Here is a 17,577-nt window from a genome sequence, read left to right on the forward strand (position 1 = left end):
TTTCAAACAAGTTTAATCGTTCTGAACAGAATGCTTATTTTAAATTACCTTTAACTGGTTAATAATGTTATTTTATCGTTCTGTTTAATATTTTAATTTGGCAGTCAACCAATCATGAGTTCAGAGTACGGCCTACGCAAACGTGACGCCAACGGCCACATCTGAGACAGTAATAAGTGCATCGCGTTACGTTTTCATCATCTTACAGGTTGCAAAGTTTTTTGTAGCAATGTGGGTGCTCAGTTTTTCCTGTCCTTTAATACATTTGGCCAAACTCTTGTGTTACAAAAGATGAAGTGCTATGCACATGCTGTGTTAACTATCACTAGATGGCAAATACTAGACTGATGGCCCGTTCACACCAAGGACGATAACTATAAAGATAAAGATATAGTTCTAAAAACCAATCTCAGTATTAAAGAATAGCAGAGTTCACACCACAGCTATAACGATAACAACACAGAGAGAAACGATATATCTTTGGAATCATTTTCAGCACGATTTTATCCAGCTGATGAACGATAAAAACACTGACAGCCAATCAGAATCCATCTTGCTATAACAGGCTTGAGCATTTAAAATTATAGACAAACACGCGCTTAGAATAAACAGAACGAGATCGTCCGCTGGTGTGGAAGCTAATATAGTTATCTTTACAGTTATCGTTCTTGGTGTGAATGGCCCTTAAGACTCTCTTTGCTCCTCAAATACATAAAACATTAGCCTTTACAGGAGTAAAGAAAACAGTTCTTATTCAAACAACCAGTTCTTTATTTACCCAAACAAGTAGAGAAAGTTTCCAAAATGCGTGCAGGACTTCATTCACGATTGAGGCGTGTGGAGCTTCTGTATGAGGTTTGAAGACAGTTTGAGGATACACTGGAGTTACGAGGTTTATTCAAGTTCTTGAATTAAACAATAATAACTTGGTTGTTTATTGAAGTTCTTGCATAAAGTAATCAAACCATTTTCGGAATATTAATGATTACAGAAGGAGTGTTAACAGAAACGTTAAAATACTGATTCTGCTTAGAGTGAACTGATTGATTATTTTTTCTTCCATTTTTAAACCCTGATATAAGCATAAATAATTAATACTGTCCTGCCCTTAATAATGTAAGTTATTCTCTCCAGTGCAATACAATTGTGCCATTTTAAGACCATTTGACCTTTAGTATCACAATATTAAGTTTCCTAAGGGAAATTCAACACTCTGAATACCTTTATCATGGTGTGCAGCCCATCTGAGCTACTCAAGTCTGTGAAATGTTAAATAAACAGAAGTAACAAAGTTACACCATTAAACTCTTGCGATACAGAAATTAAACAATACTTACTTAGTTGTGTAACACTAACAATGTTAAACAACTCTAACAAGTTATTTCATCTTATTTTATCATGGGTGATAAAATACATGGGCCGACCTGTAAGAATTTCATGTGGGCTGAGGGTTGTTCTTGCCCCTTTTCAGGCTCTTATGGCCATTAAAACAATGGGCAGGTCTTGAACCCACGTCATTTCAGTTTCGGCCATAACCTTACACAATTTGTTCTTTATTGTCTGGTTAAAGTCCCACTCCGGTCATATTTTGAGCTATTTTTAAACATTCTCAGTGGTCTTTAAATGATGATTATGCCGTTTTTAGCCAAAATCACAAAACCTGTGCCGTTTTCTGGGACTTCGCTTCAGCAGAGCGGCAGTAGCTCATTAGCAATTCGCCTCTGCGTTGTGGGCGGAGCCGTTGGCTGAAGCGAGATACATAGGCAGCAACAGCCTCTTTCTGTCTTTCTTTCTGTCAACACAGAACACATTTCATCACTGGATAGTTTTTTTCGTTTAATTAAAGTGTTGTTTTATGTCAGCTGAATGTCCGGAACGCTTTTCAGAGAAGATAAGGCAACTTATTTAGCACAATTCACACCCAGCGGCAATTCAGAAAAAGAAAAAAAAATCTCAGAATGCTCCACATGAAACTTTGGTCTTCCGACCTTTTACCGCCGTGTCGATTTAGTTTGATTAATATGTGCGAGGGAGAGAGAGCAAGACAGCGCTTAGTTTGGAGACGGTGAAGTCTACACTTTCGCCTGGCTCCGAAGACAGAGGCTCCGCGCAGACAATCCTGGCTCCGCGCGCGCGTCCGGGTCTCTCTCTCTGCTCGTTCTTTCATTTAAACAAGCGCAGCAGTTCATCTACATTACTCACCGATCAAAAATTCACTTTGGCGGGCGCTAAAACAAGTTCAATGCAGGAAAATTCATGCGTGAATTTAACTGAGTAGTACATGACCATGCACTCGCACAAATGCGACCACATAAAATTTTAACTCGCACATTCTCAAAAAATGGTCGCAGTCTGGAACCCTGGAACGTAATCCATTCATCTCTCACAGCAACATGTTTTGGTAAAGCATGAAAGCTAATACCAATATCTCTCCTCTTAGCATTGCAACCCGCTACCGCACATAGGTATTGATCCGCCATCGTCTTCTCTACTCCTCAGAACCTGAGCGGGCGGGGCGGAGGGGAGTATGAGCTTGTGGCCCCGCCCAGTGGAGTTACTACGTCACAACTCCAGTCTATTTTAGCCGGCATTTTAGCGTCTGCTACTGATTCACAGCCATTTGAATGCAGAAATACTCAAGATGATGATTTTCATCGGAGTGGGTCTTTAAGTCTCTCTACTGCCCCCCCGCTTTCCGGCCTGTAAGAACAGTGCTTTCTCAGATTTATTTGTAGCCCTCTTGCCAATGCAGTTATTACCTTATTTACAAAATGAGTTCCATTGTCACTAGACAATTTTTCAGGTATTCCCCATCTGGGAATCACCTCTCTAATTAGAGCTTTTGCTACAGCCGCAGCATTAGCTTTTCTGCATGGGAAACACTCAACCCACTTTGAAAACATATCAACAATCACAGGACAATACTTATATCCTTGGCATGGTGTCAGCTCAATAAAATCCATCTGCAGATGCTGGAAAGGAAGATTAGGTGTGGGGTGGGTAGAGTAAATAGCTTTTTTACTCTGTCTTCCCACATTATTAGCTTTACAGATGTGGCAATTTCGGCAGAATTTCTCTGCTACTGATGTAAATCCTGGAGCCACCCAGGATGTACTTATCAGATTATTCATAGCTACTTTTGAAGCATGGTCTAACCCATGAGCCCACTTTGCAAAATTAGGATACAGTTGTTTAGGTAGAAATGGTTTGTCTGTTTTGATATCTTTCCAGACACCTTCGTCATTTTTTTCCACCCCTCTCAGACCAAATTTTCAATTCTCGGTTAGTACCCAGTCTCTGAATTTCATTCAGTGACGGTGGTACTTGGGTGCTATCAGTAAAGAGGGATGTATAACCTATAAAGTCAGTCTCTCTGCATCCTGTCAATGCTGTGTTTTTTGCTACAGAGTCAGCAAAATTATTACCTTTTACTATTTCTCTTGGCATTAACAAATTTTCAAGTAATTTATCAATACATTTTGAATGTGCCACCGGTTTTCCGTTAGCAGTGAGAGAACCCCGATTTTTCCAAACCGCTCCATGGTCATGACATACACCGAATGCATATCGTGAGTCGGTATATATAGTGACTGAGTGACCTCTGGTCAATTCACATGCGCGTGCGAGTGCTGCAAGTTCTGCTGCCTGAGCCGAATGATTCTGTGGTAAACATTCGGTCTCAACTATCTCAAATTTTGTGCAAATGGCATATGCAGTTGAAAGCAATCCTGTATGTGGATTTCGGAGACATGATCCGTCCAGGATTTGGTAATGGTGTGTCTAATAAATCAAGCCGCGGTTTTGTCATTATTTCTACTACCTGCGTGCAGTCATGGGGGTCCCCATCTTCCTCGGTTGGTAGCAGTGTAGACGGATTTAACACGGTGCACCGTTTTAATGTGACATTTGACATTGTGAGCAGGACGTTTTGCCAATGCAGTGAACGTGCAGCAGTGAGATGAGCTGTCCTTGACTGCATTAACAAAGAATGTACTGCGTGGGGAACATACACCGTTAACTGATGGACCAAATCTGAACATACTTCAACTGCAGAGGCTACGGAACGTAGGCACTGTGGCGTCCCCTGTGCGACAGTGTATTATCGTTTTGAATAGTAGGCAACCGGACGGCGGCGGTCCCCGTAAGGTTGTGTTAGGATGGCAGACATGAACCCCTTTTTCTCAGATACAAATAATTCGAACACTTTTGCATAATCTGCCAACCCTAGGCTAGGCGCAGTAGTAAGTGATAACTTTATTTTTTCAAATGCAAGTTGACGCTCGTCTGTCCAGGTAACTGGATCAGTCATTTTTTGAACCTCATGTGCTGCCATGAGGAGAGGGTTTGAGATCTCAGCATAATCTTGGATCCATGGACGGCAGTATCCCGTTACGCCTAGAAATGACATAATTTGTGCTTTTGTAATTGGTTTCGGAATTCTCCGGATCGCCTCAATTCGATCTAGGCCTAAAGCTCGGCCATTTGCTGAGATAAGGTGGCCAAGATATCTCACTTCCTCTTCAACTAACTGCAGCTTATTTTTAGACACTTTATGTCCATTTTCTGACAAGAAATTCAACAATGCACGTGTGTCACATTCACAGGAGGCTTTGTCTGGAGAACAGTTTAATAGATCATCAACGTACTGAATTAATGTACTCCCCTTTGGTGGGATAAAACTTTCCAAATTTCTAGAAAGTTCTTCTGTAAATACAGTTGGAGATTCTGTGTAGCCCTGTGGCATCACAGTCCAGGTCCAGCGTTTATTTTTGAATGTAAACGCCAGCCAATATTGACTATCTGAATGTACTGGGATTGAAAAGAATGCATTTGCCATATCGATTACAGTGAAATGGGTAGCGTTATCAATTTTTTGGTTGGTAAAACATATACTGGGCAGTCTGCAATTTGTTCTCCTTTTCCGTGTTCTTTTTTTCATCATTCTGCTCGGCATGCTTTGCGTGTTGCATCACCACTTCCAGATCTTGCGCTTCCCAAGCAATGCAGGTCAGTTGCACAGCTCCCTGAATGTTTGGAAGCAGGCCTATGACAAAGTGATGTTTTAGAACTCCAGTGTTGTCAGTTCCTTCTGGAAGACATGCACATTCATCGACAACAGTCTTTAGTCGTGCAAGATAAGCAGTAACAGCCTCACCTTTCACTTGCTTTGTGTTAGTGATGGCCGCCCAGTCTGGTTTGATGGGGAAGGCCAATCTCAGTCTTTCAATCATCGCTGTCCACTGAGCTCTCCATTCTTGAGTTTCAGTTCCTCCTTCGTTCAGGCGCTGCAGGCCGGGGTTGAACACAGCCGCTGGAACAACTCCACGAATTTCAACCCACTTCAGCCCCAGTTTGCCACTGAAAATGGCAGCCCAGTCTCGACCTGTGGGTTTATAAGTCACATCAACATTTGTTACTGCGACTATGAAACGTTCCACTCCCTTTTCTGGGTTTGGAAGGGCAGCTGTCACATTTCGTAGTTCCTCCAGATCCCATGGCCGTTCCAACCACACAGGCCCATCTGCGCCTGGAAACTGAAGCATAGGCAGGTTATAGGTTTCTTTGGGTTTTTCCACAACTACAGAGATTGCCCGAGATTGCCCGAGTAGATATTGCCCGAGTAGATGACCCCCGAATCACCTTCGTCCTCATCCGAACTTTTGCCCTCCGTCTCCACTTCCACTTTCTCCTGGAGCAGGCCTGCAGAGCCCTCCAGCTCCTGACGCGTGTCCAACTTCCCCCTCTTCATCTTTTGCAGCATCCACGCTGTATGGAGGAGGCTTTACGACGGCGGCGGCTGCATGTCGTGCAATTCCTGCTTCCTCTTTCTCGTCTGTAAAGCAATCAAAGAATCTGCAGCTTTCTCACCTTCCGTTTGTCTTTCGTAACGTGTTTCAGCCTCTCGCTCCCATCTTCGGAAGAGTGTCCAGTCAATCCTTTTCCGTTTCTTTATGGGCAAATTTTCAAAGAGTGTCTCTCCTAAAATTGAAATGCTCAAAGTCCCACAATCAGCAAACTGTCCCTTTGTAAATTTTGACCACTTCTGAACTTGAGCAATTTGTTCATCCTTCAAATTCCACTTCCTGATCAACTCTTTCAAAGGGCCCTGAATATTACTTTTTTTAGTTCCTTCTTTAGCACAGCAGTTCATGTTAAGTTAAGCAGTTCTTCAATTGCAGAAAAATTGGCAAAAGCCATTTAATAGAAAGAAACAATATACAAACAAAGAAAAGCAAGTACTTTGTTGCTGAAACTGAAAGGAAACAATCTTACAAATTCAATTTACTGGGTATATATCAGATGTGTATCTCCAAGCCCAAATTTGTGGAAATCTTGGAATGGTAGCAATAGGAATTAATCCTAATTCTCCTGTGGCCCTATCTATATAAGGTCTTAAACTTGGCTTGGTAATTAAATATAGAGATGTTTGCCCTATTAGTAACTGGTTCTGGGTGAGGTTGATTCCTAACACTTCTTCAAATATTTGTTCTATCTGACCACTTAATCTCAATCTTATACGTCGCCGTACATGCGTATATCTTGTTAAATAAAAATTATATCGTTGTGGTGAATTTAGTTGGCTTTCGTCTTCATAGCATAACGGGATACACAGTTTAAATTTGGGTGTAGCCAGTGTTTCTTTTTTTTTTCAATCTTCTTAATTATAAAAATTTCATACTTTTAAAATCTCTTTTCAAATTTCAGATAAACAGAGAATTAAAATATGTTTTTTACTAGGGGTGGGAATCGATTAAAAAAAATTAACTAATTAATTGCACAATTTCTGTAATTAATTGCAATTAATTGCGTTTCCCCCAAGCTTGTAATCATCAATATTTAAAGGAATAGTTCACTTTAAAATGAAAATTCTGTCATCATATACTCACCCTCATGTTGTTTCAAACCTGTATGAATTTCTTTCTTCTGCTGAACAGAAAGGAATATATTTAGAAGAATGTCAGTAACCAGACAGTGTCTGGTACCATTGACTTCCATAGTATATATTTTTCCTAAAGACAATGGGACCCAGAAACTGTCTGGTTACTGACATTCTTCTAAATATCTTCCTTTGTGTTCAGTAGAAGAAAGAAATTCATACAGGTTTGAAAACAACATGAGGGTGAGTATGATGACAGAATTTTCATTTTAAAGTGAACTATTCCTTTTAACTTAGAATCACCTAATTAAACAACACAGGGGGGAAAAGGAACAGAAAATAGCCCTATATTAAAATATAATCAATTTAACAGATTATTATTATTATTTATTTTTTTAACTAATTATCAAAATAAAATATAGTCCTACTATTATTAGCAGAGCATGTGATCAAAGCAGGTCATAATTTTACCATTGTTGCCCAGCATGGCTATACCAGCTCAGCAAACAGAAGTCTACTGAGAAATTTCACGTTATTTGAGCGGACTTTACTTTTCCAGTGCTCGGTACATGATTGAAGCGTTTGGGCCGTTAACGACAGAGCCGCCGACACACACACACACACACACACATACACGGAACTGAGAGCGCGCCGCTGGGCCGTTAACGACAGAGCGCGCTGACACACACACACACGCGGAGCGGAAAAGACCCGCTCATGAAAGCTGCGCGAGAATGAAACCTGATCGCCGAACACGGAGAGGCGGGACGGCATATTTCAGTCTTTTCAATAGCAGCCGCAACAGGAAATCATTAAAACGAAAAAAAAAAAGGAAAAAAAAGTGCTGCGTTAATTGCGTTATTTTTTTTTTACGCGTTAAACATTTCAAATTAATCGCAAAGATTAACGCGTTAATTCCCCCAGCCCTATTTTTTACACATCAAAGGGAAAAAAACTAGAGTTTGTGTTTTCCTACCTCACTCTAAAAGTTCTTTTTCTTTGCCTGTCTGGGATGGTTCCTCCTCCGGTGTGGGGTCTGCTGCTGCAAAGTAGGCAGAATTAAATGATACAAGATGAGAAATAAAACAAAGTTCCTCTTTATCAGAACTTATCTAGTCTTGTCCGCTTGACTGGAAACCCCAACTGACGAAGGGAGGATCCTTGGGCTCCTGGCTGGCTCGCCAAAATGTGGTAGATTTTTCCCTAAACCTATCTTTCTGGGTCTCGTCTACAAATCGACGTCCCCTTTAACGTCTACCGTCGACGTTTAGTCTATCTCGTCTACAAATCAACGTCCCCACTCAATAAATCTCCTAGTCTAACTTGTTTTCCCTTACTAACTAGTTTTCTTGCTCCTCAGCATAAATGACAGACAAACTCTAGCAATTGTCCTTTAAATGCTTTAATCACGGCCGGGAGAGTTTCTCGAGCAGTTCTCAGAGAAATCTCACCCACATAGAATGACATGACACATAGAAACTAAATCACCTGCCTAACTCATGACATTAATATTGTCACCTTCTATTAATATGAAGCAAGCCCCCTCCTTTTCCACCCTCTGTTAGTGGCCTATGCAAAAATATCTTGGAACACAGAAAAAACACAAGTAAAGGTTTAATGGTGCGTTCACACCGGACGCGAATAGCGCGTCAGGCGCGAGTGATTTCAATGTTAAGTCAATGCAAAGACGCGTTATGCGCGTAAAAAATTCCTGCGGCGCGAATGAGGCGTAGAGCGCGGCAGACGCGAATACGCCTCATTCGCGCGTCAAGTTTGCGCGAATGGCGCGAATTGAGCGTCTGGCGCGTTAAGCGCGAATGTTTTATGTAGTGCTTTTTGTGCATTCTCGCGTTTGACGCGAATTCGCATCTGCCGCCCGAGTTGAAAAATCTGAACTTCTGCGTCAATTCGCGCCGCGTTAACCAATCAGGAGCCTACTTGCTGCTGTCACGTGGTGAAGTGACAGTTTATAATGTTATTTTATGTTTGGCCTCGATAAATTATTTTGTAATATGACTAAAATGCTTGGTGTGCAAAGCAAATCTTTCACATAAAAACTCGATTTCAATATATGAGAGATACTCATTTTGTATTGAAAGCTATTTATTCCATATCTATTCTAGATTATATGAAACATTATTATTCTAATGTAAAGACAACAAACACAATTTAGTGTATTAAAAAAAAAAAAAAAATCACAGGACAGGTTTCACTTTTGGAGGCTGGCTCCATTTATTATCAAAACAAAAATAAATGACAGATTAGGTGGGTGCGGGCGAGGGTGAACCTCGCGCCGGGCTGTAGAGCGCGGGCTCGACAGGCATAGACCACTCGAGGCCGAGGCCTTATACGGCCTACGCTGTCCTCGTCAGCGTCCTCACCGTTAGGTCCACCAAACCTAGCTCCTGGAGCAAATTGTGAAACTCCTGAAACCCTCCGGAGGGTCTGGTGGACCCGAGTACAGCGACGATGTCCCCTACGCAGCTGTTTCTGCTCTCCAGAGCATATACGAGCGGTGACTCTCTCGATTAATGCTAATGCTAATGCTCGATAAACATCTAAAAAAGATGGCCGCCAAAACTTTAACCTCTGACGCGCGTAAATTTCGCTTCAAACTTTTGTTTTTACGCGCGTTAGACGCGAATTAACACAAAGTGGTCAAACTAGACGCGGTAGACGCGAATTTGACGCGCTATTCGTGTCCGGTGTGAACGCACAGTAAGAGTTCTGTTGATTACTCAATATGTCATGGGACAAGAGAGACTGAATATTTTTTATTTTGTTACAGTCAGCACTAGACAATTTTCCATAACTCAAATAGACAAAAACAGAACTTTTTAGTACAATGTGTTTCCAAGTGTTAGAATGTTAGCCCTGAAAAGAGGAAGTAAAGTTTGTGTTATTACTGTTAGAATCATGGTTAGTTTAAAATACAGTTTATAATTTTATTCTTTAATTTTTCTACCACACGTCATTCTAATAAACAATCATTTTATCAATTCTAGAACTGATGCTTTTTTTCTGAAAGTAATCTAATTTATGAAAAGCCTGTTTACACTATATGATCTAAAGAGCACTGAAAGGTTAATGAGTGAGACTTACAAGTCTAATTTTTATTGTGTGTATCAGGGTGCTCTGGAGCATGGCCAGCAGCTGCGTGTGTATCGTGAGCAGCTCCAGAAGACGGTGCAGGAGTTACAGGGGGCACAGACATGCTGTGACTCTCTGAACAAACAGATAGATCAAATCACCCAGCAAGCACGTCATAAGGTTAAACATCTGCAACTTTAAACTCATTTCAAGTTCATTTCTATTCAGATGTGACCATTAGGGTTTTCCAAGTGAGTGGAACAATTTCAGTACAATGTATAAACCGGTTGGGCATTTTCGCATTGATGGAATGACAGCGCGATCAGCTAATTGCATCGACGAGGAGGCACTTCCTGACCTTATGTGCTTTTTCACCTTTCACCGTTTATTTTGTCATTCGTTTTCATGCAAATTCTTAATTTGATTATGCTTAATAAACCAACAATGCATGTTGTCATGTAGACCTGTAAAACCATTTCCTTTTATTGTCGGCTTTTTAGAATAAACCAATCGACAGCCAGATTTTTGCCCATTACCTCAATTTCGCTCTTCATGTAAACACCTTTACCTATATTCTATCATCTTTTTGAGGTGTACATGTGTAATATGTAACAGAAAAGCATCCTTACTGCAGAAAAAAGTACATTGTTTAGATGAGCAGATACAGTGAAAGTTCCTTTTCATGACACATCTCTCAGATTCTTGAGTTCTCTCAGAGAACTGTTTTTTTTAACTGGCTTGTTGTTGTTTATTGTAGGAGAGTGAAGTTCATCAACTGCGAGATGAAATGTCTGCGATGGAGAAGCGCTCTACACAGGCTGAGGTCAGACTCCAGGCCACCATTACTGCCCTGCAGCAGGAGCTTGAACAGCAGAGAGAAGAGCATCACAAAGAGGTTCAGAGAAACAGAAAGTTTGTCTTCATTCTCATAGGACAGTTGAGCTGGTTTGCTGGATCTGACCCTCTCTCTTTGCCTCCCAGCTTTCAGATGTGCAGCAGACGCGTGGGCAGCTGCTGAAGGTGTCAGATCAGATCTCCAGCAGCTTGAGAAACTCTCAGGAGCAGCTGAGCCAGTGGCTGCAACAGGCCCGGGACCAGCTCGAGGAGGCCAGATCTGCCTCTGCTCGCCTACACGCCGAGCTTCACAGCAAAGAACAGCTTCTGCAGAGTGCTAATGAGAACCTGCTTATCAAGGTACATGACTCACTGTGTGGTGTTTACTAAACCTCCACAGACAACATTTTCATATTACATCCATATTACACATCCATCCATTCTCCAAACCGTTTGTCCAATGTCGGGTCTATCCCAGCATCACAGGCCGATGGCAGGGAAACAAACTGGATCGATGGCCAGTCTCAAATCAAACATTTTACCTGTAAAAAACAATTAATACCAATAGTTACAGTGTGAGGAAAGTATATGTACAAGCAGAACTAGGGCTGCACGATTTGGAATTTCAGTTTTTAGGGATGCACCGAAATGAAATTCTAGGCCGAAACCGAAAATTCAGGATGCACTGGTCAAAAACCGAAGTGGTTGATTATGATTTCACTTTTCTAACTTTAGTTAGTGTATAATGTTGCTGTTTGAGCATAAACAACATCTGCAAAGTTACAATGCTCAAAGTTCAAAGCAAAGGAATATATTTGCTTTTACAGGGTTTCCGCGGGGTTGTAAAAGGTAGTAAAAGGTAGTAAATTAAATTATGCCAAATTAAGGCCAGTAAAAAGTAGTAAACGTCATCTGACGAGGTAGTAAATTTTCGAAGCCCCATCTAACTGGGTCTATATCATGGGTGTCCAAACTTCGGCCCGCGGTCCAGTTTTTATTGGCCCGCAGCCAGGGTCCGAAATTAACACGTGCCAAGTGCGGTTAGATTTTCCGTTTGGCGAGTAAATCTCAAAAGGCTATCTGGCGGGTGAATGTTCATCATACCAAAATAGTAATAAAAAAATATTACAAATGCCTTTTGTAATGTTATGATGCCTGGAAATTAGTTAAAATCTCCTGCGAATCTAGAGCGAGCGAGCGAGCAAAAGCGCGCATGCAAACCGTGTAGCGAGCGCACGGCAGAGAGGGAGAGACCTTGCGTGTGTGTTTGTGTGTGTGTCTCTCTCTCTCTCTCTCTCTCTCTCTCTCTCTCTCTCTCTCTCTCTCTCTCTCTTTCTTACGGATTAGCCTATAGCTTACTTTTATTTAGTTTTGAATGATTCTGTTTAAAAGTAGAAATTTCAAGCTTTCTGTAGATAATAGTAACAGCTAATTTGTTTAGGTCTGTGACTGCGAGTAGCCTAGGCTACCTATACGCTGAGTTTCGGTTCATGTCTGAATGTGTTGTGATTATACAAAATAATGAAACATGGATTAAAATTAAGATAAAATTAATACAAAACGAAATTCGTTTCAAAGAGAGGCTTTGTGTTTTCTGTTTGATGTCTCTGTGAAAGTTTTAAAAGCATCCTAAATGGAGAACGAACGGTTAGGCTACATAACATGTTTTTTTCCTCAAATGCAAACACGAAATAAAAGACAAAATACTTTTTAAAAAGACAATTTTTTGGGAAAAAATATGGATTTATAGCTTTTGAAAAAAAATCTGGATGGATTAATAGCGTTTTGAAAAAAAAATCTGGATGGATTATAGCGTTTTGGAAAAAAATATGGATGGATTTATAGCGTTTTGGAAAAAAATATGGATGGATTTATAGCGTTTTGAAAAAAAATATGGATGGATTTATAGCGTTTTGAAAAAAAATCTGGATGGATTAATAGCGTTTTGAAAAAAAATATGGATGGATTTATAGCGTTTTGGAAAAAAATATGGATGGATTTATAGCGTTTTATAGCCAGGTTGTAAAAATACTGTATTGTGTCAATATGTCACCTCTAGTGTGTGGCCCGGCCCTTTGTTTATTTTTCTGTATTTGGCCCTCACTAAAAAAAGTTTGGACACCCCTGGTCTATATGGTTTTCAATTAGGGTAACTTACGTGTGCAGGCCTATTTCCTTACTAAACTTCCATGAATTTATTTTTATTTTGAGTCGGACCCAAAGACAGAGGTTTAAGTCTCTCTGGTTCTCTATCTCTCCCTCTCAGTGTTGAAATTAAGTTATAATTGCCTCATTAAATTGTGATTAAATATGTTATTAATTCATTTTGGAAAGATATTTCATGTCTTTACTTGTCACTTTACTTAACACTTAACACTGCTACAGTTGAAGTTTGAAGCCGTGTTGGTAGTAAAAATATTGTGATGGTAGTAAAATAGGTGGTAAAAAGGTAGTAAATTCAATTTAAGAATCTCTGTATAAACCCTGTTTTAAAGAAATAGTTTTTTAAGGACTACAACAAACGGCTGGTAGGGACTACACAACATTCCTCCAGGGTTAGTGACATCACTAACCTTAGAATACAGTTAGAATACACAAACCCCGGAACACAATTTATAGACTATCAAGACAGAATATGCTAATCAGTTACTAGAAGATAACTACACATAAGCTACATAAATTCATCAACTAACCATAAAGAAATGTCCTGTTGCTTCTACATGTTGTCACTTCTTGAGTCTCTCCATCATTGTCTGACTCCGGTTTGAACATAAAAGGCTAAACGTTTTTGAAATTTTCAGTGCATGTCTGTGTGAGGTAAAAGGACAGGAGCTCTTGAAGCTCCGCCCCCCTGTGCCGGGAGCAGCAGCTCATTTGCATTTAAAGGAACAGACAAAAATAAACAGAATGTATATCTACTATGTATGTGTTTTTTTTTGTCACCCCTTTTTTATACTAATTTTATTTGATTGTAAAACATTTTTAAAAACCATTAAGAATAAAAAAAACTAAAAAGGCGTCCCACTAGGTTTTGGAACAGAGCTATGTTTGAATTTCAGTAACTCTTGTCCTTTCTCTGTTTTTTTAGGAGTCTGAGATCACGCGTCTTCATGCCAAGCTCTCCAGCTTGGAAAGGGCCTCAGAACTACACAATATCACACTTCGTCACAAACCCAGCACTCCTCCCCCACTCTCTCCTCCTCTCAAAGACTCGATTCTTCACTGCTCCCCGTCCCCCTCCCACAAAATCTCTTCAGCACGTTCCAGCCTCTCGTCCTGGCACAACACCTTCTCTGATGCCTCTCTGGAGCTTTCGGACAGTTTGAAAGCCAGTGTGCAGGCTGCACTGCACCCGCCCCCCTCCCCAGACCAGGCCTGGCAGGGTCTAAGCACGTATGAGGCCACCTCCACTACAGACATGTCCTTTAATCCACTCACGTACATGCTGGACCCAGAGGAACCAGACCTAGAGTCTCTGTCAGGTATGCTGAGGTTTGTGAACCAGACTCTAGCCCTTCAAGAGCAACAATCCCTCTGTGACACCAGCATCCACGATACAGGCAAGTAACATAACTGCATACAGTATAAGCACAATTTTTTTACATTTACGATTTGTATAGTTCACCCAAAAATGAAAGTTCTGTCAAAATGTCCATATTTTGCGGAACAGAAAAGTGTATAATGTTGTTTTGGACCCCATTGACTCTCATTATATGCATTAACATTACAGTTCACATCCGCAGTGACAATTAATTCACAATAAATTCACAGACATGTAACTAATCTTGTCTGAATAAGTCATGACTTTCACTTCACACACCTACCTTTGACTAGGTGCAAGCACCACTAATTAGATATTTATTTCACTTTTTTTTCATGACAATCTTCTACTTTTCCTACAGGAACGTGATGAGGGGGCCGCTATACTGCATCTGTCCTTACAGGAGAACAGACCAACAATTCATTGTCCTGAAGTCTTTACAGAATAACTACATAAACATCCAAAACATGTGGATTCATTAATGTTGCCCTGACCTACTAGATTATTATCATTTTTGTATGAAGCTTTAATGTTGCATTAACCTCAGTTCAGATGCGGATGAGTTTTGTTCAGCTAGAGCTTCTCCGGTATCATGATCACGCCTGTCCCAACTCTGTACTTGAAATGATCTTTCTGTGGTGTTTTTGTATGTAGCTATATTTTTTTTTAGTTACAAAGTTTTTGATTTTATAATGCTAATTTATAATATTACTAATGTGAATGATTGATTTATAATAAATTTTTAGATATTCTGAAAGTCTTCACTGTCATGCTTAAACACCCAATCTTTTTTTTTAATCATCTTGTTTCAATCTTAGACCACTATAGTGTGTCAACAGGAAGTGAGGTAGTTTTTAAATGAGCTCAGCTGTATAACAACACGCAGCCCTTTAATAATACATGTGTGGGAATATTTACATATGTGTGCACTCATGCACGTATTTACACAGGCCCATTGTTTAACGATACAATAACCAGTAAAGTGTGTAAATGTCGGGAGTGCTGGAGGTGGAGATGTATTAGTTGCTCAGAGAAGGTCTGACAGGTATTTTGTGTCTGTTCTGTTAACTTTAGAAAGAAGTCAAGAACTAGATGAAGAATAATGCTTGCAAATAAAATGGAACTTACAAAACTAAAACCAGATATCCCCAGCAGATACTGCAAATATTAAATATGCAAAAGCATGGTAAAAAAAAAACACTAGCAATGCATTGCCGCTTCTGTTTTCTCTCATTTTGCTGGAGAAGGCAACATTTGCATACATTCAAGAGATTTTGGGTTAGCTTTGAAGAGGATGTGGTCAAAGACTGGTGATTTATAGCAGTCCGCTCACGCTATTCTCTCTCATCATGAAACCCCTCATACTTAAGTTCATTTCTTTAACATCATATTTTGTAATCTTATCTATAAAGAATGTTATGACAATGTTTAAATGGCTGTACAAGGTGTATCTTAAAGACAGAGAGGATGGAGTTGGTTCCTCTGTCTGCATAAAACTTTGATCTTGTTGCATGTTGCTTTCTGTGGTGTTTAGAGCAGAAACCACACGCACTTTCAGTTCTTTCAAAACGGGGCATCTGGTTTTTCGGCACGCGACCGGTTTGACAGTGTTAACAAGATGTGCTTGCTTTGGATTTAGTATTCAGAATAGGTTAGTTGCTTGTAATTATGCACAATTTACTGTTATCACAGTAAGTACATGTAACCAGGACACTAAAATAAAGTGTTACCAAAGTTTTATCATGTTTTAAATAAGTACACTCAGTTTGTTTTACAAAAACAAGCAAACAAGCCCAGGTGAGAAAAAGTAACGTAACATACTTTCTATGAAAAAAAAACTTTTTTATTTAATGTATATTATTTCCGTAACAAGTACTCCTTTTAAAAGCATGCTAACTTCTTCATAAAGGTGTGTTTGAGGATATGAGTCATAATTGAAGTAGACATATCTACTGTATCAGAAACAGGATGTAGAAAAGTTTACTTTCCAAACAAAGCTGGGCTCTACATGCTTTATCATCCTGAACACTTCCTCCTAAGTTTTCATATATATTTTTTCAAACAGACCTTACATTTATGTATAACAATTACGGACTCAAACACGCATCTCCCATGTGAGCATGGACTGTTCTTTCCGGAGACTTTGCAATAACCACTAGGACACAGTCTGACCGTCTGATGGGGTTTCCAGTTAGGGCAGCCAATGCCAGTGTTCCAGTTACAATAACGGGCCCATCATTACTGTCTTTGTCTTTGAAACCTCTTCTCTGCAGCTTTTTGCTCTTGTTAACGTGACCATCACAATTGAGAGGTCCCCAATGGCAGTCATGGCAACAGTTTCCATGAGACATTTAACAGTCTCTGGTGATTCCCTCTCTTTGTTTGACTATTGACATTACCATATATTTGGCTCCCACAATTTCGGCCAAATGTCCACCGCATTTATTTTCATAGGCTGAAGAGTTACTGTCATTCCAGCGTGATCACACTGTGCTGCGGTTTAATCCCGGAAATCCATTGCTGTTCGGAGAGCTCTTTGGATCCCGATCTGTCTGTTGATTATTTAACTTGACAGTTCGGCTTTAACATAAGCTCTCCTTCAGCTCTGCTTGCACCACATTATATAGCTTTTTAGAAAAGACCACTCATGAGATGTAGTATGATACCGAAATTATGTTCATTATGTGTTATAAATCATCTATACACTATTAATAGTTATAACACAAATAGGTAAGTATTGTTATGATTATTCATGAGATGATACAACACATTATAAGGCATTATGCATGCTTAATAATGCATTTAGAAAACCCTTATGATACATTATAAATGCAGGCTCCATCTGGTGTTATAATGCATTGTACTCTTAGAAGTTATAGCCACAAATAGGTAAGTGTTATAATGTATTGTAACTCTTTTGATTATTTATCAGATGGTACAACGCATTATAAGGTTGTTTGTAAGGCAATATGCATGTATTATAATGCATTAAGAATATACTTAAAATGTATTATAAATACAGGCTTCATAGAAAATGTTACCAAGTAAAGTTGTAATTTTGTGTGGTTATTAGGTTAACGGTGAAACTTCCACTCTATGTCTCAACACCAAATGGTAATTTTGCTTATGGCTGTCATTGTTTTGTTTGCAAAAATAGAAATTAGTGTTCAAGTGCCAGTGTTATGCATGCTTTACTTCGAAAGCTAGAAATATGAGCCTGTAAATCAGATTTCTT

The 17,577-nt window shown here is 39.8% G+C and overlaps 1 protein-coding gene across 1 annotated transcript in view; it reads left to right on the forward strand.

Moving 5' to 3' along the window:
* The window catches only part of ccdc18 (coiled-coil domain containing 18), a 40,298-nt gene extending 25,199 nt beyond the window's left edge, over positions 1-15,099 (forward strand). Inside the window, exons 24-28 of the mRNA XM_082171813.1 lie at positions 10,007-10,147; positions 10,725-10,862; positions 10,949-11,161; positions 13,890-14,361; positions 14,704-15,099. Of these exons, the coding sequence (XP_082027939.1) occupies positions 10,007-10,147; positions 10,725-10,862; positions 10,949-11,161; positions 13,890-14,361; positions 14,704-14,711 (972 nt within the window). The 3' untranslated portion in view covers positions 14,712-15,099. The remainder of the gene's footprint in view (positions 1-10,006; positions 10,148-10,724; positions 10,863-10,948; positions 11,162-13,889; positions 14,362-14,703) is intronic.
* The last annotated feature ends 2,478 nt before the right edge of the window (positions 15,100-17,577 follow it).

The sequence above is a fragment of the Leuciscus leuciscus genome (assembly GCF_965113295.1).
Source record: "Leuciscus leuciscus genome assembly, chromosome: 6".
NCBI classification, from domain to species: Eukaryota; Metazoa; Chordata; class Actinopteri; order Cypriniformes; family Leuciscidae; genus Leuciscus; species Leuciscus leuciscus.